This window comes from Meles meles, chromosome 2, assembly GCF_922984935.1.
Source record: "Meles meles chromosome 2, mMelMel3.1 paternal haplotype, whole genome shotgun sequence".
In the NCBI taxonomy this organism is placed as follows: Eukaryota; Metazoa; Chordata; class Mammalia; order Carnivora; family Mustelidae; genus Meles; species Meles meles.
The window spans coordinates 69,302,072-69,325,382 of record NC_060067.1 but is presented as its reverse complement, the minus strand read 5'-3'; the positions used below and the strand labels follow the sequence as shown (position 1 = coordinate 69,325,382).

Sequence of the window (23,311 nt, the reverse complement as noted above, 5' to 3'; positions counted from 1 at the left end):
ATGGGGCAAATCAGTGGGGGCCTAGGTCTTGAAACTCAATTTCCCCAGAACCCACGGAGCTCCCCACCAACCATGGAGTGATCCCTGGAAGATTCCAGCTCCACTACGAGCTATGTGGCCTCAGGCAAGTCACTCCAACGCTCTGGGCTCAGGGTCCCCTTCATAAATTCTACACAACCACATAGGACCACACTCACAACCCACCTGGGAACAACACACTCTCCTGGGTCCACACCCACAGCCACAGCTCACCCCCACCCAGAGAAGGCTGGGCTTCACTGGGGCGGGGGAGGGGAGGGCTGTCTCTTCCCCATCCATGTCCCCCTAGATGCCAAACACTCGTCTGGGGACAGCACTGTAGTCCCTTCCTTGGACCAGCACTGGATAGGATGTAGAAGGAGTCACCAGAGGGCCTGGGGTACTGGGGCTGGCGGGACTGACCAAGATCCCACTGCCACCTTCCCTGGGGCCCCAGAGGGTCTGCACCCCCAGCCCCTGGGCTCCAGCACCAACCCCCCACCCCCCCACCCCGGCAGACTGAGGGAGCAGGCCCAGCCAGGGGTGATCTTTGCTGCCACCCAGCGGCTGCCAGGGGCAGCACGGCTGGGGCTGCAAGCCACCGCAGGGCCACCCAGTCACAGGGTGGGAGACAACGGAGGCCTCCAGGGACCAGCCCGCGGGGGCAGAGCACCGGGCCTTGACAGTCACCCCTGGCTGGACTGTGCACCTCGGACCATGCCTGAGGGCAACTGGGGATGGTGGGGGCTGGGGGTCATCCAGTTCTGGGCAGAACAGGACAGCACCCTCCCAGGACTGCCTGGGGCCATGCTGGCTCCACCAAGTCCAGGAAAAGAAGGCGAGTGTCCGGCCGCTCCAGGTGTCCACCATCCAGCTCCTGCGGCGGGGGGGGGGGGGGGTTCTGGCCGGTCCTGGAGCGCAGGAACCCCCAGAGTCCCCGGAGAGCCTCCAGCACCACGCAGGCGCCACCGTGATGGCGTGCCCCTGGCACTGTTAGCCGGCAGCCCCTGACGTAGCAGCGGGCTCTCAGGCCCCAAGCCCCAGCTAGTGCGGGCCCAGCAGTGATGCCACAGCGGCTCCGGTCCTGAACATGCAGCCTCAGGGATGCGCGTCTGGGGAGGCAGCTGGGCCTGTTGGCACCAGAGGCTGGGCGCCTAAAGGGCACAGTGTGGACTGCAGTGTTGGTAAAGGGCAGAGCCACTACTTCCATTTCATGGGTCAGATGGTCTCTGCTGAGAGCCCCAAATGGGCGTGTCCCACAGAGGTCTCCATCTTCAACACTAGTGGGCTGGGTTTGGCTCCTGGGCCACAGCCCCTCACCTGGAGCATGTGTGGACACCACAGGAACGAGCTTTAGGAACACACACTGTGGGCCAAGCTCGGGCCAGAACCGGCACTGGCACCAGGCCGCTGCCCCAAGGCTCCCCGTCTCTGCTGACTCTCCAGACCCAAGGGGCCACGCTTGAGAGTCCCTTCCTATAAAGTGTCCAGAACATGCAAATCCACACCGACCACGCAGTCGGGGCACACTGAGGGGGGTGGTGTGACCACCAAGGGCAGGAGGACACGAGGGCACCTGCAGGTCGGGCAAGCGCACTACAGGCCACCTTCAAACGGCCACAGCTGCTCTTACTGTGAGAACCGCACCTCAAACAGAGTTTAAAAGAAGACAACAAGTTTGGATGTACCCATCTCCAATGAAAGATCGCATCACTTTAAAATCACAATAATGGGGGCACCTGGGTGGCTCAGTGGGTTAAAGCCTCTGCCTTCAGCTCAGGTCAATCCCAGCGTCCTGGGATTGAGCCCCGCATCAGGCTCTCTGCTCAGCGGGGAGGCTGCTTCCCTTCCTCTCTCTCTGCCTGCCTCTCTGCCTACTTATGATCTCTGTCTGTCAAATAAATAAATAAAATCTTTCCCAAAAAAAGAAAGATTTAAAAATAAAATCACAATAATGTAACAGACAGAGGATGGCTTGTGCCCCCAGGCTGCCACATCCACCCGTGTCCTCAGCCCGCTGACCTGTGGTGCCCAGGCGCCAGCAGCATGAGCTTCCCCGCATGGCTGCAACCCTGAGGCCCAAAGCAAGTGTGGCCGTCATCCCTGCCCACAGGTGACACGTGATGCCCAGGCCTTCGAGTTCACCCCAGGCGCCGGCGACACGCCTACGTCCTCTGCAGGTCGGGGACAGGGCCAAGGGGTCTTACCTGCCACTTAGCATTGTGGCTTTCTGCTCCCTGAGTGTGCGTCCAGGCAGGTGGGGAGCTCCTCCAGGAGGGGTCCCACCTGCAGGGACTGGGGGGCTGACCAGGCTTGAGCCCAGGATGAACTATCCCGCAGACAGATACGCGTGAAGCTGAAACTCAGAGAGCAGAAGAGCGGCTGCGGCAGAAGCTACCTGAACTGACACAAGAAAGTCATTCCTACATATGTCGGCGCCAACTTGCTGGACACCAAAAATAAAGGGAAAATCTCCAAAGATTCCAGGAAAAACAAAACAAAACAGGGCACATTACAGACAGGGAAAACAGCGAAACCACTCTGACTTCTTGTGGAAAGCCAGCCAAGCCAGGAGGCAATGGTTTCTTCAAAGGACAGGAAGGAAAAGACAAGCCAGAATCCTGGATCTGGGACAACGGGCCTTCAAAAATTAGGAGAAAAGGAATGTATTTTCAGGTATGTGAAGGCTGAGACAGCATTCCTGATTACAACAAATGGTAAAGAAAAATTTTCAGGGGCAGCTGGCTGGCTCAGTCGGTGGAGCATGAGACTCATGGTCTCAGAGTTGTTAAGTTCGAGCCCCACACTAGATGTAGAGAAGACTTAAAAACATCTTTAAAAAGGGAAAAAAAGAAAAATTTCCAGGCTGAAGACAAATGATGCCTGAAGGAAACTCAGAGCCACTGGCAGAAAGGTCTGGCAAACATGGTGGCCAAAAGATAGGTGGGGCGTCTACACCATGAGGCCAAGGAGAATGTGAGCCGAAGTACCGCTACAGACACACAGCATCAGCATGTACTTATGAAAGCTCGATGCAGGAGAGACATGCAATAATTCTAAACACAAGCGCAAGCACGAACTGCCAAGAGAGACAGACGAATCAGCCCCCAGAGCCTACAAGGCGCCCGGACTCGATGCGTCCGGTAGACAGAACATTTGGTAAGGGTGTAGATCTGCACGGTAAATCCAGACCTAACAGACACATGCGCAATGCTGCACACATTTCCAGAATATACTTTCTTTTTGAGCACAGGTGGAATATCTATAAAAATTGGTCACGTTAGGACATAAAGTCTCAATAAATTTCTTACTATAATACAGGCGTTCAGTATAAACAGCAAAAAAACTCCACAGACCCCCACATCACAGCCTGCAGGACGGCTGCTCTCAGAGGAGCAGACACCAACAAGCCATGGCAAGGACGTGGGCAGACGGGAGCCCCATGCACTGTGGGCTGCAGCCGCCATGGAAAACAGTGTGGAGGATCCAGGATGAGTCCACGGTCCAGCTGTTCCACATCTGGGTGTGTTCCCTGGAGAACGGAGAGCAGGGTCTCAATGAGATGCTGGCACCCCCATGATCACGGCAGTGTTAGGCCCCACAGCTGAGACAGGAAGGCACCTGAGTGTCCACGGGCAGATGGATGGATGGATAGACAGACAAATGGATGGACAGATGGGTGGATGGACAGAGAGATAGAAGGATGGATGGGTGGGGGCGCCTGGGTGGCTCAGTGGGTTAAAGTCTCTGCCTTTGGCTCAGGTCATGATCCCAGGGTCCTGGGATCGAGCCCCACATCGGGATCTGCTCAGCAGGGAGCCTGCTTCCCTCTCTCTCTCTCTGCCTGCTTCTCTGCCCACTTGTGATCTCTGTCTGTCAAATAAATGAATAAAATCTTTTAAAAAATCTTTTAAAAAAATCTTTAAAAAAAAAAAGGATGGATGGATGGATGGAAGGATGGATGGATGGATGGATGGAGGACAGACAGTTGGACAGATAAAAGGATAGGTGGACAGATGGATGGACAGATGGATAAACAAGACGGACACACAACCCACACAATGGAACATTCTCCAGCCTTAAACAGGAGGGACATTCTGACACCTGCTGCCACTGGGATGGACCCCAAGGACACTGTGCTCAGTGCCATGAGCAGCCACAAAGGGACAACACTGTGTGACCCCACTTGAGTCCCCAGAGGAGTCAGATCATAGAGACAGTGTGGATGGTGGATGTCAGGCTGGGGGACGGGAAGAGATGGGGAGCTCGTGTTTCTTGGGGGCAGTTTGGGAAGAGAAGAAAGTTCTGGAGGTGGGGGAGGCTGTTCACAACATTGTGAACGTGCCTGATGCCGCTGAATTGCTCACTTAAAAAGGTCACAGCGGGGCGCCTGGGTGGCTAAGTGGGTTAAACGTCTGCCTTCGGCTCAGGTCATGATCCCAGGGTCCTGGGATCGAGCCCCGCATCAAGCTCTCTGCTCACCAGGGAGCCTGCTTCCCGCTCGCTCGCTCTCTGCCTGCCTCTCTGCCTACTTGTGATCTCCATCTGTCAAATAAATAAATAATCTTTAAAAAGGTCACAGCGGTAAATTTCATGTTGTGTGTATGTTGCTACAATGTAAACATTGGAGGTAAGGTCTTTAAAGCAGTGGTTCAGGTAAAATGAGGTCACTGGGGTGGGCGCTAATCCAATCTGCCTGCTGTCCTTATAAGAAAAGATTAGGACACACACACTAGAAAGATGACCACCTAAGGACACGGGAGAGGATGGCTGTCTACACAGCACAGGGAGAGACCTCAGAGGGAATCCACCTACCCACACCTGGATCTCAGACCCCCCAGCCCCCAGGGCTCTGAGAGAATCCATGTCCCCTGTGGCCATGGCCATTGTTTCAGCAGTCCTAGAAAACTCATATACAGACTGAAGAGGAACTATCATATAATCATCTCAAAAGATGAATAAAAATAATAAAGTTAGCATCTACTAACAATTTCGTGTAATTAGCAAACTAGGAATTAAATGGAACTTTCTGTATGAAAACTGCCCGGGGCCTCTCCAGCACTCCTTGCACCTGCTCTGGCCACTCCTCAAGGTGGGAGGGACAACGTGAGCCCCGGACGGGCTTGCCGTCTGCCGCGGCCGGTGCCAGGCCCTTCAGATGTCGCAGGGCCCTGTCCGCAGCAGACCTGGCCATTCGGCCCTGAGCACGCTGTGTGGGGTCAGCAGTGTCTGTAGTGAGCACAGCAAAGATCCCAGCTCCACCAGTACGCCCAGCCTGCCAGACCATTTTGCGCAGCCCAGACCACACTGGAGGCCCAGGAGCAAGGGCAAAACTGGAGTGAAGACAAGGGCCTGCGGTCCTCTCATGAACACCCTTGACCGGGGAGCAGCAGCCTGGTCGGGAACCACAGAACACGCTACAGGCTACATGCACACCTGTGCGTGTGCGGTCACAAGGGCAGAGCGGCAGGCCGGGCGTGTGTGCACATGCATGCATGTGCCTCATTGCAACCCAAACCATCAAACGTCTGCAGCCCTCGCTATCTAAACCAATGCCACCAGCCCAAAAATTAATCCAAGGAGCTAAGAGAGAAGCAGGAGGAGCTGGGAATTCAGAAGCACTCTCCTAAATAACTCCCAGGTCAGAGAGTAAGTAGAAGTCGCCGGGGCGGGATTTACAGCCGTCCAGGAGAGAGAGGCCGCACACCCGTGGAGCTGGTTTCGGGAGGGCCCGGCGGAGAATTCACAACCCTAAATGCTTTTACTACTGAGCAAGCAAGACTGATAATAAACACCGTAAACATTCGACATGAGGAGGGAAAACGGAACAATAAAGTAAATCCACGGGAGCAGGAGGGGTAAAGATAAAGGCGAATTAATGAATTGGAAACAAGAAAAATGGAAGAACTCATCAGTAAATCCAAGAGCCGGTCCTCAAAATAAAGAAACAAAATAAAGCAATCTCCAGCCAGAGAGTGAGAGAATTGGGGCCGCGAGGGCCACGCACAGGGAGGGGAAGGGGGGCAGAGGCACAGAGTGACAAGCCAACACGTCAGATCTCGATGAAATGGGCCATTTTCTAGGACAATAGAAATTAACAAAAGTAACTTAACGAGGCTTAAAGAAGCCATATCCACAGCTGCAGACAAATAGAAAAAGCATGTGACTGGACATCCGGGGATTGGGTCAGGTTTCCTGTCCGACATGATGCCAGTGCTGAAATCGAGAAGACTTGGCCCCTGCTGGGGGCCAAGGTCACAGGCACAGGGAGAGGGAGTGAGGGGCTTGGCTCCACGGGCTGACACCCCTGTAAGCGGACCAGGGCCTCCTCCCCCACTGTCTGGAAGGTGGGGATGAAGGCTGCAGGAGCCAGACCCTGCTTGCCCATGACCTTGAACTTGGGGCACAGTGGGAGCGCCCTGAACTTCTTCACGCATATGGGAGGCTGTGCAGGCAGCAGGAGAGCGGGTGGGAAGGGTGGCCTCAGGGCCCACTGCCCAGGCGGGCCCAGCTGAGGCTCCCCAGGGCCCTGTGGGCTCCATCCCTGGCGCCCCAGTCCCCTCCAGTCACCTAGAAGGGCGGGCAGGGGAGCAGGGAGAGGAGGCTCTCAGAGACCCACCCCGGGGCTACTCCACCATTGTGGCCACAGTGGTCAGCGGTCGGCCATCAGCAGCCCCTACCACCCTCATCCCTGCCCATGTCCAATTTCATGTCAGGGTCACACTTGTGTATTTCTCAAGACTGGCCTCAAAAGTCAGCCTGTGCTGGTGCTTTCCACACAAGAAGGTGTTGAACCACAGCTTCTCATCACACAGCGTGGCCCGGGACAAGCCCTGGCGTCCCTCTCTTCTCCACTCACCTGTTGATGCCCTTTTTCTAGGAACGTGTCCATTCCTTCCAAGTCACTCATACCAGCCCCATTCCCCACGTGGCCTGAGCAGCTCCTCCACCTGCCGAGGACAACCTATCTGGCCCTGCCCCTTCCCGGTGCAGCTCCCACATCCCATCTGGCAAAGCAGTCTCCTCAAGCTGCCTTTTCATGGCCTGCTCTCAGGATCACGCTCCCGCTTTTCCCTTTGGCTTTTCTCTTTCATTCCCCACAATCGTGGGTCAGCAGATGACAGTGCAGGGATGAAATCGGGGAGTGGGGGAAATAGAGACACAAGCTGCACTCCTCAAAATCCAAAATACTTACTTCCTTTCAAGAACATTTGCTGACCTCTGCCTCATTCTTCAGTTGGAAGCTAGGCTGGCTCACTTCCCACTCTTATTTTTCTAACATCATCATGTAGGCTTTAGATGTTCTTCCTTCTACAACATAGGATATATTTAACAAGTTTTGGTATGTGTACCACTTTCAGGATCATTCAGTTCTAAGTATTGTCTAACCCGTACGTTGATTTCTTCTTTGGTCAATTAGTTAAGTAAACTGCATTTTTAAATTTCCCAAACACACGAGGTTTTGTTTGCTTTTTGTTGTTGGGGTATGGCAAGAAAACAAGGTCTGTGTGATACCGGTGCCTGGAACTACACAGACATTTTCTTTCTGGCCTCCCCAGGGCCGAGTCCCGGCAGCACCTGCCCCCTTGCTAGGGGCTCCGCTGACGGGCTGAGCTCACCCGCTGGGTGATCAAATCCTGTATGTCCATACTATTTCCTCCGGGGTCCCCTTAACTGCTACAAGGGTATGAATAAAACCCTCCAGCTAGGTCGGATTTGTGGATTTCTGCTTGGAATTTTGTCAGGTTTTGTTGCAGCATATAACTTCTGGAAATAGTTTTTTCGTTTCCCTTCGGCTCATGGGCTGTCTTTGTCCACCTTCAGATAGTGCATTAGGCAGGGCATCTGGACCCTTGTTCCCCCAAGTCCCAGGCCACCCTGGAGCCCCCAGGCTGTTCCCCTCCCGGAGCCGTACGTGTGGTGAAACCAACTTCCTGACAGTGCTGGTCCTTTGCCTCCCCAGGCCCGCGCCGGCACCCGTCCCTCGCCTCCCCAGGCCCACACCAGCGCCTGTCCCTCGCCTCCCCAGGTCTGTATTGGCGCCCGGCAGTCATTTAGCAACATCTGCCAAACGAGCAAGATGGGGGCCCCGAGACCTAGTTCTCTGATGTTTCCACAGAGGGGTCTGCATCTGTGCCCCTGGCCAGGTGTCAGGAGGCCACTGGGACTGGCATGGGTGCAGGGTCCTCCGGGGGGGGGGGTCCTCTTCCACCCAGAGGTCAGACAGGCAGGGGGTCACAAGCCGTGCCTTCACAGAAGGTGAAAGAATCGTCTCTCCCGCTGGGTAGAAAGGCAAGAGCTGCAGACACCTGCCCCCGCCCACCACTGCCCTCTGTCCCCTGGCTCCAGCCAGCAGGGAGGCAGAAGGTCTGCAGGGTCTAGGCTCTGGCACTCAGGCAGAGGTGGCCGGGGAAAACCCAGAACAAGGGATGAGAGCCCTGCACAATGGGGGCTGCCCCCATTGGCCCCAGCACTGCCCATCATGGCCAAAGCCCCTGGCCATGCCTCTTCTCTCAGAGCCCCCTGATGGGCAGGTGCATAGTCAGCCAGGACCATGGCCATGAGGGCCCCGTGCACAGGCCAGCAGATAGGTGGCTGAGGCTGTGGACAGAGGGCTCAGGGCCCACCCATCCCCAACAGCTGCCTTCCCTGGCCTGGTTTCTGGAGGTCGCTCAGCAGGAACATACTGGGGCCAAAGGGAGGGGGCAGGCACTGGCCCCAAGAGTGAGGCCAACCCTCAAGCTTGGGGGGGGTTCTCTGGGGTGTGGAGGGCGATAGATGAGGCCTTGGACAGAGGGTACAGGGAGCCTGGGCTGTGAGGGCAAGTGGAGGGGGGCTGCTGTCCAGCTTCTCAGCCAAGAGGCCCCATCTCCCAGTCTTAGCACCCTCCCTATCGGAAGCCAACACCCCCTGCCCTAGGAGGCCTAGAGTGGGGGAGGGCCCAGGAGAGGGGACAGGGTCCAGGGGAAGAGCAGGAGCCCCAGGGTGGGGGCAGCCCCAGATGAGGGGCTGCTTCCAGGGGGACTGAGCAGGGGAACCCCTCCAAGCTGGCCCACCTCCTCACAGGAGGGGACACTGGGCTGATCCAGAGTTGTACCCCTGAAGGGTCAGCACCAGGGATAGCAAGCTTTCTCCATGGCGCAGGGATGAATGGCCCTGCCATGTCCACACTCGTGCCACTGCAGGACCTTACCTGGTCCGGCCCTCCCCCTGCCCACTCCATCCTGACTGCCCCCCCCCCCCCGCAAAGCTAGACACTGACAAGCAGTTGGCACTCTCCCAGCCTGCTGGATGTGAGGAGCCCTCCCCCCTCCCCCCTCCCCTGCCCCTAAAGTCCCCGGTCTGGGAGGCCACCTGGACCTGCTCCCACCCACAGTCCATACCCTCTGTCTCTGATGCTCTCCTGTCCTTTCCCAGCCTGGGACCCCCCAGCCAGCAGCAGCCTAGAACTCACCTGGGAGGGCCCTCTAGCAGCCCGGTACCCTTCCATGTTGTCCCTCGAGGCCCCCTCCCATCTCCTCCCACCTGTTGCTGCCCCATATCCCTGTGGCCAGGCTCTGCTGGCACAGGGACCTCGCCCCACCAGATCCATGGGTCAACCCTGGAGCAAAGTTCTGAGTGGGGACTGCTGGCCCTAAGCAGGTAAGGACACAGAGCCCATCTCCAGAAACTCAACCCAAATACAACCTCCCAGGGTAGCATCTGGCAGCTGTGCTGGGAATCCAGTGCAGTGATCCCGAGACCTAAGTCACATGCCCACCAAGGGCCTGCCTACAGGTCCTGGAGGCTCTCTGGGCCCCTCCCCGTCCTGTCTGGCGATGTGCTGGCTCTGGGGACGCCTATGACACCTGTGGGCAGCAGCACGACCCCAAAAGTTCCGTGGCATTGCAGGTGTCCTGCTGGCTCTGATCCCATTCCAGACCACACGTGGCCAAAGGTCTGCCAGTCCCAGAGGCCGCTGAGGACCAAGGGTGGCTCGGTGTCCCGGGGCAAGGGGGACAGCTCTGCCACACCTACATCATCTCTCTCCTCTTTGGGTTAAACCCAGACACCCCCCAACAGCTCCCGCCCCCATCCCATGCAGGCGACACTCCGGAGGAGCCCAGACACCAGTGTTTTCTAAACTCCCCCATGGTTGAGAGCCATTAACTGGACAAGTGGACTGAACAAAAACACGGGCATCATTCTGCACCCATATGACCAGAGCACAACTGCTGAGACTCAGAGTGCCTGCTCCCTCAGGAGGCCCTCCAGGGAGCAAACAAGACGAACTGAGCACTCCCAGAGTCTCAGGGACCCTCAGACTGCAACCCAGGGTGGGAGGAAAAGAGTTCTTCCACAGTCATTAGAGAAGCCATGATGGCCACTTCCGACTTCCACGAATGCATGTGTCAGCCCCGGTGCGGTGGGACATATCCACGCGGCCAGGTTCCTGCAAGGAACAGGCTGGCGGGCAGGCCCCAGAAAGCCCAGAGTCCTGCAGACTGGCACCTTCCATCTACATCTGCACCAGGGACGGTGGCCGCTGTGAATGGCTGTGACCTTGGGAAATGTTCTTGGGGGTGAATAAATCAAGAAAATGTCTCCAAAGGTTATCAGTGTTTTCTTTCACTACCACAAATCATACCCTCCTACTCGAACCTCCTGAGATCAGTGTCTTGGGCAGAAATCCCCCATTTCATTAAATGAAATCCCTGTGCTGTGTGAGATCCACAGGCTCAAGGCCCGACGGCTTTCAGCCAGAAACAAACGTGGGGAAGCAAACTCCTTTTATTGAAATCAGACCACTGTCCAAGCTCTGAAGAGCCGGCAGGAGACTGGCCGCGGTGGGCCAGGCAGCACCCACGGCCCCCCTTGCCCTGCATGGCAGGGGTTTCAGAAAAGGGACACACACCCGTGCTGCCATCAGCCCACAGCTCCCATTTCATAGAACGCCCTTCGGAAAACGCATTAAAAATAGAGCAGCTTTCTCCAGAACTGTAACAGCCATAAAAATCCAAAATACTTCTTTAGGAAAGACTGGATAAAAATTATACCTATTGTTCAAAGTTCTGCGTAGCCCAGCTTCTGTCCGTTGCCAGCCCGGACCCCCGCCCCACCTGCCTGGGGTCAGTTGCTCTCGATCTGCCCCAGGTCCAGCTCACCACGGCCAGAAGGAAAGGTGCCCTCTTCCCCCGCGCTATCCCCATCACTGGGGTCCCCGCTGCTGCCGCCCTCACCCTCAGCGGCCACGGGCTCCCAAGAGGCCCAGGGGCCGGGGCCAGTGCACCGGGGGCTGGGGTGCATGCTCCATGGGCTGGAGCCGGGCGTGACGACACCCATGAGGCCATGTGGGTCATACGGGGCCAGCTTGCCCCGGCTGTCATCCTCCTCTTCATCTTCATAATCAAGGGAGCAAAGGCTTTTTGAATTTTTTAAAGTCTGCAACAGAAAAGATACAGGCTTAAAGCATTTCCACAGGGTTACACGGGAGGCAGTGTCCCAGTGACCCAGGAACAGATCCCCACATTCACATAAAGCATCTTGGGTTCCCTGTGTGTAACCCACACACCACATTCAAGCCTGCCCAGAGTGACAGGCCTCCAGCGCTAACCCAGGAAGCTGCACCGCTGATGGAGCTGCACTCCCCAGATGGGCCGGCACTGCCTCCCCCAGCCCTCCAGCCAAGTCTCCCCCGTGCTATTAGAGACGGAGGCTCCCAGAGCCATCCTGTCCAACACCAGCACTCTCCCCAAGCTGCAAATAGAGCCCTGTCCACTCAAGTGGCACACCCACCCCACCTCAGCTACTCCACAAGGGCCCTAAGACCCAGCAGGCCACCCAGCCCTGCTTAGGGTTCCTGACCCAGGAACTGGGAGTGTGTACTGGCCTCCTCCCCTTCACGCCTAGCCACAGCCCACCTCCAGATCACACACAACTGCAGCCCCCTTGGCCCAGTCAGGCCCCTGTCTCCCCAACACCACCCCTTGGCCTCGCCCCGAACTCCCAGCCCTGCATTCTGGGGCAGCACCTGCATGGGGTCCATGCAGGGGTCCATGTGCCGACCCCTCAGCTGGAGAAGCCTCCCACCTGCCCAGCTGTGACCTCAGTGATTCTGGGGTCAGGCTCCCCACACAGGGATCAGCACGTGGTTCAGGGTCCCTGAAGGTCACCTGCAGCACACAGAGAGGGGTGGGTCCTGGGGACGCAGCAGCTCCCACACTCTCATCGGGGCCCCAGCAGCTACATCTGGGAGCCCAGAGCACAAGCCGAAACAATGTCACACAGCCAAGTCCCAAACCTTCCAGAGCCGGGACCCGCCTCCTAACAGACCATCTCCTTGGCTAGAAAATTTCCTAGAACAGTCCCACCATGAATTCAAGTAAATAAACACTTGCCCCTTAGGAGAGTAGAAATCCTCTTTGAAATCAGCACTTTTAAGGAAACTTTTGGGGGCGCCTGGGTGGCTCAGTGGATTAAAGCCTCTGCCTTCAGCTCAGGTCATGATCTCAGGGTCCTGAGATGGAGCCCCGCATCAGGCTCTCTGCTCAGTGGCGAGCCTGCATCCTCCTCTCTCCCTCTCTGCCTGCCTCTCTGTCTACTTGTGATCTGTCTGTCAAATAAATAAATAAACTCTTTAAAAAAAAAAAAAAAGGAACTATTTGGCTCTAGGAAACAGCCAGACTTTCCTTGTTGTTCTATAATATTTAAGCCACAGAAAAGTAAAATTCTAACAATTCAATCCTTAAAGATGCAACTGGTCACACAGTCTGCTCACAGAACAAGGGCTCACGAAATAACTTCTTTATTCAAATGAAGGTGGATGTGACTGTGAGGGTCACTCCTTGAGGACACGTCCTGTCTCTGCAGCCTGGCTGGGCCCTTGCCTGGCCTCCAACCCCATGGCACACATGCGAGCCAGCAGTGGCTGGACAGCAGTGGAAGGAGCACTGCAGAGAGGTCCTCTGTCACTGGGCTGGGAGCCCACCCGCGGGCGGCAGCTGGAAAGCGGCAGGCTCTGTGCATGGCCACTCAGGCTGCCTGGGAGACGTAGCGGCTGATGATGAAGCCACACATGCAGAGCTATGACTCACATTCGGCATCAGCCGCATGCCCGGGGTGCACCCCTACATAACACTGGGGACGACGGGCAGCCAGGCTGTAAGGCCCCTAGGGGCGGCTGGGGCCACTTGGTCACATGTGACCCTCTGCCTGGACAGTCCCGCCACTGCTATTGTCACTCTAGTTTCAGGTCACCCACTGAAGCAAATGAACATAAACTGTTTTTTCCAAAGTCGAAGGTCAAGACTTTAATTATAAATGAGGGGTTCTCGATTTGAAAGGGTCCCCCAGCTTGTGTGCCATCTGCAGGGATGCTGCAGCCCCAGAACCAGGCCCTGACCTCCTGGGGGTACAAGCCAGCGCCCAGTGCCTCGACCACCCCAAGCCGACGTCCCAGCACCCGCTAAGCAGCTGAGACTCTGAAGTGAAAACAGAGAGGCGCCCGTGAGCCATCCCAAGTTCCCTTCCAGGACTTCCCGGGACACAGCCAGCCCCATGGGCACCCACTGAGGCATCAAGCCGTCTCCAAACCACGGCATGCGGACCTGCACTCCTGGACAGCACAGCCTCAGCCACGGGTGGGAGCTCCTCATGCCTCTGCTCAGCCAGACCAGACCCTGCCCATGGGGCCCACAGGGCCCCAGCCATCCTGAAGGCCAGGTCCGAGGAGGAGCCCTGGTTGGGGGGCCCAGCTGCCTGCAGGCTCCTGGAGCCCAGCACCCACGAGCACTGGTCCAACCAGGGCTCCGGCTGTGGAGAGATATACAGACGCCCAGCAACAAGAAGCCCCACGTGGACCCACGTGGCAAACCTGAGTGCCGTCCTCGGCCAGCTGAGGGAGGAGGCTGGCCTGACTCAAGCCACAGAGGCCTGCAGGGCTTTGAAGGTCCACATCACACATGGGGTGTACATCAGCAGGTGCACATGTGTGCAGGGGTGCTGAGAGTGTCTGAGCGTGTCGGGTAAGAGAGCTGGAATGAGGAAGCTGGCTGGGAAGCAATGGGATCCCTCGACCCTGCCCCCACTTCCGGCCCAGCACAGGGGTGGGGGCAGTCCAGGACACCAAGGACTGGTGGGTCTCAGCCTGGGGGAGGGACAACATGGGCAAACAGATACCTAACGGACATCTGCACCCTGAGCACAGAGCCCAGTCCCATCAGCTCCCAGCCTGCCCTGATGGGGACCGGATGTGTTCTCCATGGAACCTGACCCCATAGCAAACTCAGAGAGATGGGGACATAGGCACTCCCAGCATGTGGGAGACTCAAGTCACCCCCAAAAACCTCAGGCCAGAGGGTCACACCCACAAGACAGAGCCTCTGGTCCAAAACCCAACTGACATGAAGTGTCACAAAGCATCAGGCCTCTAACAAGGAAGACAAGTGAGGCTGGAACCAGGGAGGACAGTCTGGAGGAGCAGGCAGTACAGGGGTGAGAAACAGCCCCAAACCCAAGTCCACTGCCAGCATCCCCGCAACAGGGCTCCAGCCCTGAAGTGGGACAAGCAGGGAATCCATGGCCTGCAGGAGCCCCGAGGTCTGATCAGCTGGGGTCCTGGAGGCTGGGGGCACCAGGGCAGGGAGGACCAGTGAATGCGCACACCGACCCAATCCCCCACCCCACAATCCAGGAAACTACCTGATGCAGCCCCGCACACGGCACCGTCCACAAAACAGACACACCAGGTCGTCGCCCAAAAGCCCCAGAGTGCAAATGGCAGAGAGGAAGTCCGAGCCGCGCCACGTGCCTCGCAGCAACGCTGGCCCAGAAGGCAGCCAGCGGTGCCCCCTGAGCCCAAAGGAACTGCTCCACGGAGAGCAGGACAGAAATACTTTTGGATTCACACGATTCACACGGTCTCCCAAACCTCCCCCACTGGCAAACTCCACCCAAGAAGCTGCTCCCCCAAATAACACCACGGCAAGGCAAGGTACCCACACGTGCGGAGAGGGCCAGTGCGGAGCTGGACGACACACACACCTGGACACCTCCCACCCACACCACCCACAGAGCACAAGCTGGGCTGCCTGGGGCCTCTGGGGACGCTCCAGTCACCACTCAAAGATCTGTGCTGACCCCACAGGAGAAGCCTGCAGTGGCCTGATGGGCACCCACTCCTACAACCCTCCCCCCACTTCATGCCCAGGAGATGCACACTCCGAGTGTCCCAGCCATCGGGCCTGTGTGTCCCACACCGTGCCTGACCTGGCGCCCGTGCCTGACCCTAGCGTCTGCTCTGGACCCTGGTGCCCACACCTGACCCCACCATCGACATCTGATCCTTGAGCCCACAGCCCACACCTGACACATGACCCTGGCACCCACACCTGACCCTGGCGCCCACACCTAACTCCAGTACCTACACCTGACACCTAACCCCGGCGCCCACCTCTGACCCCAGCACTGACTGTGAAGTGGGGACCAGAGTGTGACCCTGTCACCACAAGGGTAACAATGTCCCTTTGCCCATAAGGCGGTGCAGTGCTCATAGCCTCACCTCCCACCTAAATGTAAGTAACAAAATAACCTGCTAACGGAGCAAGAAAAGGAGAAAAGTTAAAGGACAGTAGATGTGACATCCCAACGCTAACGTGTAAATGAAAGGATCAAGTTTTCAGACTGAGACTCGCACATGGGGCAGGAACAGCCCCTAGGCAGACAGAGGACAAGCCCCACACTGCGGGCGTCCCGACACAGCCTGGTCTGCCCACCCCAAATGCCAGTGGGTAGCAGAGGAAGGCTCCCCCGTGCACACACGCGTGCTGACACACCTCGCTGGCTGTGCCTCGTCTAGAGTGGTGACAGCTGCAGACCCGCACGTTCTCCAGCACCCCTTCTGCTGCGAGCCCCCAGGGAGTGCTGCAGCAAGCCTGCTGGAGCAGACACGATGTGACCCCAGCCACAGGATGGCAAGCTGAGTCCCTGACTCTCAGGTCATGGATGCCACGGTCTGTTCAGTAAGTTCTAGGTCTCTAGTAACCACAACAGCCTGAAGAACCAGGGGTCCCTCCACCTGCAGGACCCACTCACCCACGTGTCCCCGGGCAGCCCCCGATCAGCCACCCCTACGCTGCCTGATCCGGAGGACGGGGTCTCCCTCCTCCACCCTGCAGGGGCTCAGGCCTCTACCCACCCTTGTCTAGGTGGGCATTGAAAGTTCGTGAACACCCCCGCGTGTCCAACCCCAGGCCACCCACTGCTTTCACAGCTGTCTCATTCAACCACCTATCCAGGGACTTTAGGACGAGATGCCACGAGTCACCACCCAGTTGTCTACTCAGGCTGCGAGTTGGTTCCCTTGTCCTCATGAGGGGACCCTCACAAAGTCACAGCTAGAGTCCCTGCCAAAACCCCTAAAGCACTAGGTATAGCAAAAATAAAGACAGGAAACAACATCATAGATGACAAAGTGATAGAAAGCCACAGGTGACCAATAAGCTACGGCATGTGCCACACATGCCACGTGCCACAGACTAGCACATGGCTCCAGGCAGCGGAAGTGTGTGCATGCCCCCGTCTGCCCCACCCTAACTACACCTGCTCTCCTCGGGAGCTGAGTCTGCCATGGAGGCCACACTGATCCAAAGGCAGGGAGCCACATGTCCGAGTCACAGGCTGGAGCAGCTCTGCGATCATGCCATAGATGGCTCAGAATGTCCTGCACATCAAAAAGGCTTCTGAAAACACACAATTTCATAAAAACAAAGGCAAAAACAAACAAAAAAAACAGCACCCGTTCCTATACTTGGCTGGAACCATGACTATCTGCACATTTTCTATAATGATGTTTTAATTTCAACTTTGAAACCTAACTTTGCCAATAAAAATTAAAAACTCTCTACGTTTTCCTGTGGAAACAGTCGCTTACCCAGAACAAGGATTAGCCATTGTCCCCTCCTCGCTGACGAAAGCCAAGCCTCAGGCTCTGCTGGGCCCAGAGGAGGGTGGCCCGGAGCCAAGCCTCAGGGGCCGCTGGGTGACACCACCATGTGGCCACTGTAAGGGGCAGGACAGTGGGCTGCTCAGCCATCCAGTGCACCACGTCCAGGGCTGCAGTCAAGGGCCCCACTTTCTTACCTCCCCCCTCCCCGCCCGCCCCCCGGCTTCAAGTCAAGGCACAAAAGTGGCCTGCTGATGTCAGGAGCAACAGGCCATGTCACGCACACACAGGAAGGATGCGAGAGCCACCAAGAAGCTCCTGTCCCTGTTCACAGCCGCACCTTCATGTGGACAAAAGAAGCGTCCGAAGGCAGGTCCAGGTCTGCACTCACAGCAGCCAGTGTCAGAGGGGCACCAACTGTCAGGCCCCCGCTGGCATCTGCAGACCAGAGACCTGTGGGCGGGAGGCTGCATGCCCAGCACCAGAGGCAGTGTAAGTGGAAACACTGGCAGACAGTGTGCCCTGACCATGAACGGCACACTGAGAGGCCATAACCAGGGGCGGCTGGGAGCTGGGGAGGGACGGGGCTGCAGCAGGACCGAGGGCTGGACTCAGTGCTGGCCTCCATTCCCCATGTCACCATGGGACGTGTCCATGAGCTACCACAATGGCTCACGACACCTCTATCTGTTTACGTTTGATTATTCAAAACATCAGAAATAAAAGAGACAGCTACCAACGCACCAAAGATTTTAAAAGCCCTAAAAGATACAATGAGCAACTTTGTGCCCCAAATTGACACCTTAAATGCAATGCCACTTCCCACAAACACATCAATTCAGGAAGCCCCAGCAGACTGCCCCAACAGACTGCCCCAGAGACATGGCATGTGCTGGTCCGCTCACCTCCACACACACCCCAGGCCCGGATGGTGTCCCGGTGAGCCCCCAGCAAACCGCACGTGATGGCTGGGAAGTGGCTTATCTGGTGCATTGAGCTGGTGGGGGACATAGCCCCGCGGAGCGAGAGCAAATGGGGGACAGAGCAGAGCCGCCCCGCTGAGCATGAAGCCACGTGGGCTCTGTGAGGGCTGCTACACAGGTGAAGCAAGGCAACAGGCCAGTGAGGCTGGGGACTCGGGCAGAGGAGCTCTCCAATCCGGGGGCCAACACAGGGGACCTCGAGGATGCAGGGGCAGGGGACACCCAGCAATCTACCAACAATGACGGAAAATATTTTAGAAAAACAAGCAGGGCACCTGGAGGGCTCAGTCGGTTGAGCATCTGACTCTCGGTTTTGGCTCAGGTCAGGATCTTGGAGTGTGAGATCGAGCCCCAAGTCAGGCTCTAAGCTCAGCAGGGGCATCTGCTGGAGATTCTCTCTTCTTTTCCCTCTGCCCCTCCATATCCGCCCCCATACCCCTCACCTGCTCGTGCTTTCTTGCTTGCTCCCCAGAAAAGACAGATAAGCAGGCTTCACATCTCCTGGGCTTCGTTTCCTTGGGGCTGCCGGGTTCAATTCCCCACCTGACTCTGCACCTTGCCCTCCTGCTTCCAGCCGCCCTGCCCCCCTGCCTGCTGAACCCCACTTAGGTCTGCCCTGTCCTACCCCCAGCCCACCACTCTGCTCCGTGGCTCCACACACCAAAAGGTGGTCATGGCCATCCCACTCCAGGGAGGGCAGGGGCCCCGAGAGCCATGGGGACACGTGGGGCCAGGACCCTGACATGTCTACACGCACTAACACACACATACACACACACACACACACATACATACATACACACACATGCACACACGCACGCACAAGCACACACATGCACACCAGGGCGAGCACCCCACTCAGGCAGGCAGGCGGCATGGTCACAGGAGCTGGTGCAGGGGACGCGGCAGCCTCAGGCCCTGTCAGGCCCAGGGCGTGTCCCCAGGCCGCCGGGCTCCCGCAGAGGAGCGGAGACTACCAGACCGGTGCCACGGGCTGAGCACACAGGAAACAAGACGAGCCTCACCCGGGTCATTTTCAGAAAGTCCAAGGACGGGCGCGGCCAGCGAGCACGCTCCTCTCGCCGGCGCCGCCATCTCCTCCCGACAAGCACACAGGGCTGTGAGCGACACCGGAGCAGGCCCAGCCGCCGGCCCAGCTCGGGTGTGGACGAGCGGCTGCTGCTGGCAGACGGCAGGGCTGTGCCCACTCCTGCCAGGTGCTCTTGGGACAGGGACAGGCGCCGCCGCCAGGGGGGGCACGGGCCGCCCTCACAGCCGTCTGTGCAGCCGCTGCTGGCCCAGGGCGGCTGGGGTGCAGGGGGCGAGGTGGGGCCGGGCCCCAGGCTTTCCTGTGGCGTGGCGCTCCCGCCGCTGTGGCACCGCCTCTTGGACACCGGTGTCCAGACCTTGGAGGCTCCAGGGCGCCAGGGGGAGCGGCAGCGGGCCAGCCCATCCGGCTCTGATAGCGAGCGGCAATGGCGCTTGGTTGGTGGGGCCAAAGGGGGTCCTGCGCTCTCCCTGAGGTCTGTGGTGCTCACGGCCCCCAGGCCTGCGTCGGGGCCCTGTGTGCCCGTGACCATCTGACTTCCGATGGGCTGTCTGCCACCTGAGACCTTCCAGGGGCGCCTGTCTTCTGAGGAAACACAAAAGAGAAGAGATGGGTGAGCAGGGGACAAGGCACGGTCTATGCCAGGCCCTGAGGCCCCAGCCCAGCTGGGGACGCGGCCATACATGAAGCCTCATGCCATGTGGACGCTAGGGGACATGGCATCCCCGGCCCAGACCCACCTGCATTCCCCAGGGCAGCTCAGCCCGGGAGCCAGCCTCACTTTTCCAAGGAAGACACCTGTCAACGAGGCCAGCTAGTCATTCTCTAAAAATGACCAGAGCACGCTTTTCTCCTTTTGTTTCATGGAAAGACTTGCCTGGCGTCACCTTCCCTGTCTGCGGCCACATCTTCCTCCAGTGTGCGACCTCACCTGCAAGACCTGCCAGGCCGCTGCTTCCTGGCAGCTGGGGCCCCTCCCCTCCTCTCCAGGAGGCAGCTCTCAGCTTCTGGGACCTCAAGGCATGGCCATGGCACATGGCAGCAGGGACCACGCAGGGGGCCAGAGACCCCCACCCCTAGCCTCCACATGCTCACGTCCCACAGCTACCGGCCTCCCACAAGATGTGAGTGTCCGGGGTCAGCGCTCCACACCTGGCAGACCCACAAGTGAGCACCCACCATGCAAGCACAGGGGCTCCCTCCGCCCACCAGCCCCCAGTGCCCCAGGAGGAGCTCACCCACCCCAGCCCTTTTTCAGACTCTCTTTCACACACCCCGAGGGCCCAAAGCCCAGATGCACCCACCAGGGCGGCCGTCACAAGCTTTGCAGCTCCCTGAGCCTCCAGGTGAGTGGTCTCCTGGGACTCCTCATGGGGAGGCAAGGTACACCACCACACCCTGACTCCCACTGACCTGGCCAACAGTCAGTTCGGCAGCCCCACCACTGCGGTCACTCTCAGTCACTACCAGCTAGGGACCTGGGCATGGAGGCAGTGGGGCCCAAGAGAGCAGGCCAGGACCCCTGTAGGGAAAGGCAGGGGCCAAGGCCCTGGAGTGACCCTAGGCAGCAAAGAGGCAGGGTCAGACCCCTGGGAATCCCTGTTGAGGACTGGCCCCATGTGCAGGATGGACTCCCACTGAGGACACGGAGCCAAGGGCCTGGTGCTTGGCTCACACTCCTACCTCTACCAGATCACAAAAGAATTTGGTAAATAACCTTCACTTCAGTAGTCTGGAGAGCCACGTAACAGAGCCCCTGCTGGTGGCCTCTGAGTGCCGTCCAGCACCCGTGGTGAGCAGGGCGGGCTGAGGGAGGACAGGCACTGGAGTCAGAGCCCAGCTAACAGGCTTAGCCACAGCCCGCAACCCAGAGCCAAGGTTAGTGAGAGCAGAGGGTAACAGGCTCTGCACACATTCACTTACACAGTCACATGGGGTGGATTTTAGATGGTCAGGGGGCGCGTGCACTGGCAGGGGGCTGAGCCCCAACGCACACTGATGGCCCAGCATGGGCCACATGGGAGATGCACACGCCCCCCAAGGTGCACCCGATCCCGCCCTGTTCTCCCTTCAGTGGGCACAGGGCCCCAGAGAGCGGGCCTCTGCAGGAGGGCCTGGCCTGGCAGAGGGAGAGACCTGGCAGCGCCCTGACCTACAGCCCAGCAGGGGGAGACCTGCTGCTGGTGACCTTCCCCGGGGAAGCAACAGGAGACACATCACCCGCAGGCTTTTGCTACGGAATTCAGCATCGGAACCCCAGCTCCATGTCTCGTGCCCTCTGTGCACCATCCCCCGCCCGTGGCCACAGCAGCCCAGAAAGATGGGTCTGGGCTTTGGAACACTTACCATCGCTCTCAAAAGGGAACAAATGACCACTGTTGCTCAGTGCCCCAGCAGAACGCTGAAAGTGACAAGAAAAACCAGTATGAACACCGTGGACACAGACGCCGAGTGCACAGCAACACCAAGTCAAAGCTAACGTGATGGTCTCATCTCGGCAACCCCTTCTATCTTTCCCCAACACTTCTATCTTTCTTGGCAATGAAAAAGAAAAACGGGTGCCTGGGTGGGTTGGGCCTCGGCCTTCGGCTCAGGTCATGATCAGGGTCCTGGGATCAAGCCCCGCATCAGGCTCTCCGCTCAGCAGGGAGCCTTCTTCCCCCTCCTTCTGCCTGCCTCTCTGCCTACTTGTGATTTCTCTGTCAAATAAATAAATAAAATCTTTAAAAAAAAAAAAAAAGAAGAAAGAAAAAAGAAAAAAGAAAAGCATGGACCCCAGAATACCTTTTTTTCTTAATCAAGATTCTTAAAAGCCGAACAACACTCTACTGAGGGAAGAAGATCAAAAGCCACACGCATGCCCCCGTGTGCTCCAGCAGATAGTGCAACCTCCCACAGCCAGGCCCATCCTCACCGCCTCCCCACACAGGCCCTCTCCCACGCATACCAGCCCCCAGGCCAGGCCCTGAAGGCAGCGTGGTCTCCCTGGAGCCCGCAAAGCTCTGTGTTTCAGCTACAATCTTCCCTGTGGCACCGGAGGGGCTGCCTGGCAGGTCAATAATGCTTGCCTGGGTCTGTCTGCTCTTCTGGGCTCTCCCCACCTGGCCCAGAGGCACCATCGTCATCCGGCCGGGTCCCCAGGGCAAGCCCCCAGTGCTGTGGGGACATAAAACCATCCTGTGGGGTCCGGGAGCTGCTCAATGGGTTCTGCCTTTCCACCTCCACGAGCAGGAAACCTCTCCTGAGGCCAGCTTCCTAAGGGTCAGGCCCTGCGACCTTTGAACTGGTGCTAAATTAGAAGGAGATCCTTCTAATTTAGCACCAGTTCTCTGCTGATTCTCATAAAGGGATAGAAGACATTCAGGACCCAGAAAAAGTGTTCATCAAAAGCCAGCCTGGGGGGCGCCTGGGTGGCTCAGTGGATTGAGCCGCTGCCTTCGGCTCAGGTCATGATCTCAAGGTCCTGGGATCGAGTCCCGCATCGGGCTCTCTGCTCAGCAGTGAGCCTGCTTCCCTTTCTCTCTCTCTGCCTGCCTCTCTGTCTACTTGTGATCTCTCTCTGTCAAATAAATAAATAAAATCTTTAAAAAAAAAAAAAAAAAAGCCAGCCTGGGCAAAGACACATGGCAGTTCTGGGGCCAGGCCTGCATCACCCAGCAGGGCTACAAAGACCTGGAGAGACCTGGCTGACCAGAGGAGGACCAGGGGACCAGCAGTTCAGCAGACCTGAGACCCAGGTCAGGCGGCACAAGGAGGAAGCAGCTCTCTAACTTCCAGGAAATGGTCAACACAGAAGCCAGTCACTTACACCATCAGGAATCATACCTCTCTATGACTACAAATCCTCCCCAGGGACCTGCGGCTCCCACAGAGTGCTCCCAAGGCCCTCCCAGCACCCCCACAGCACCCAAGGTCCTCCCAGGACCCCACAGTACCCCCAAGGCTCTCCCAGCACCCAGCAACCCCAAAGTATCCCCCAAGACCCTCCCAGTCCCCAACACCCCAAGGCCCTCCCAGCACTCCAGCACCTCCAAAGTATCCCCCAAGGCCCTCCCAGCACCCCAGACCCCCACAGCACCAAGGCCCTCCCAGCACCACAGCACCCCCAAGGCCTTCCCAGCACCCCCACAGAGCCCCCAAGTCTCTCCCAGTCCCCCAAAACCCCCATAGTGCCCCCCAAGGCCCTCACAGTTCCCCAGCACCCCCACAGCACCAAGGCCCTCCCAGCACCCCCACAGTGCCCCCAAGGCTCTCCCAGCACCCCAGCACCCCCACAGTGGCCCCCAAGGCCCTCCCAGTCGTCCAGCACCTCCAAGGCCCTCCCAGCACCCCCCACAGCTA

General features: G+C 58.0%; 1 protein-coding gene across 2 annotated transcripts in view; it reads right to left on the bottom strand.

Annotated features, from left to right (window-relative positions):
- Nucleotides 1–2,008: 2,008 nt before the first annotated feature.
- FAM53A (family with sequence similarity 53 member A) overlaps nt 2,009–23,311 on the bottom strand; it is a 38,523-nt gene continuing 17,220 nt past the window's right edge. The window contains exons 3-5 of one of the 2 annotated variants that reach the window (XM_045997203.1): nt 21,317–21,371; nt 18,948–19,555; nt 2,009–3,550 (exon numbers count right to left, since the gene is read on the bottom strand). In XM_045997203.1, coding sequence (XP_045853159.1) covers nt 3,344–3,550; nt 18,948–19,555; nt 21,317–21,371 — 870 coding nt within the window. In that variant the 3' untranslated portion in view covers nt 2,009–3,343. Of the gene's footprint in view, nt 3,551–9,512; nt 11,440–18,947; nt 19,556–21,316; nt 21,372–23,311 lie in introns of those variants that run through there. The other variant, XM_045997202.1, reaches the window with a different exon arrangement.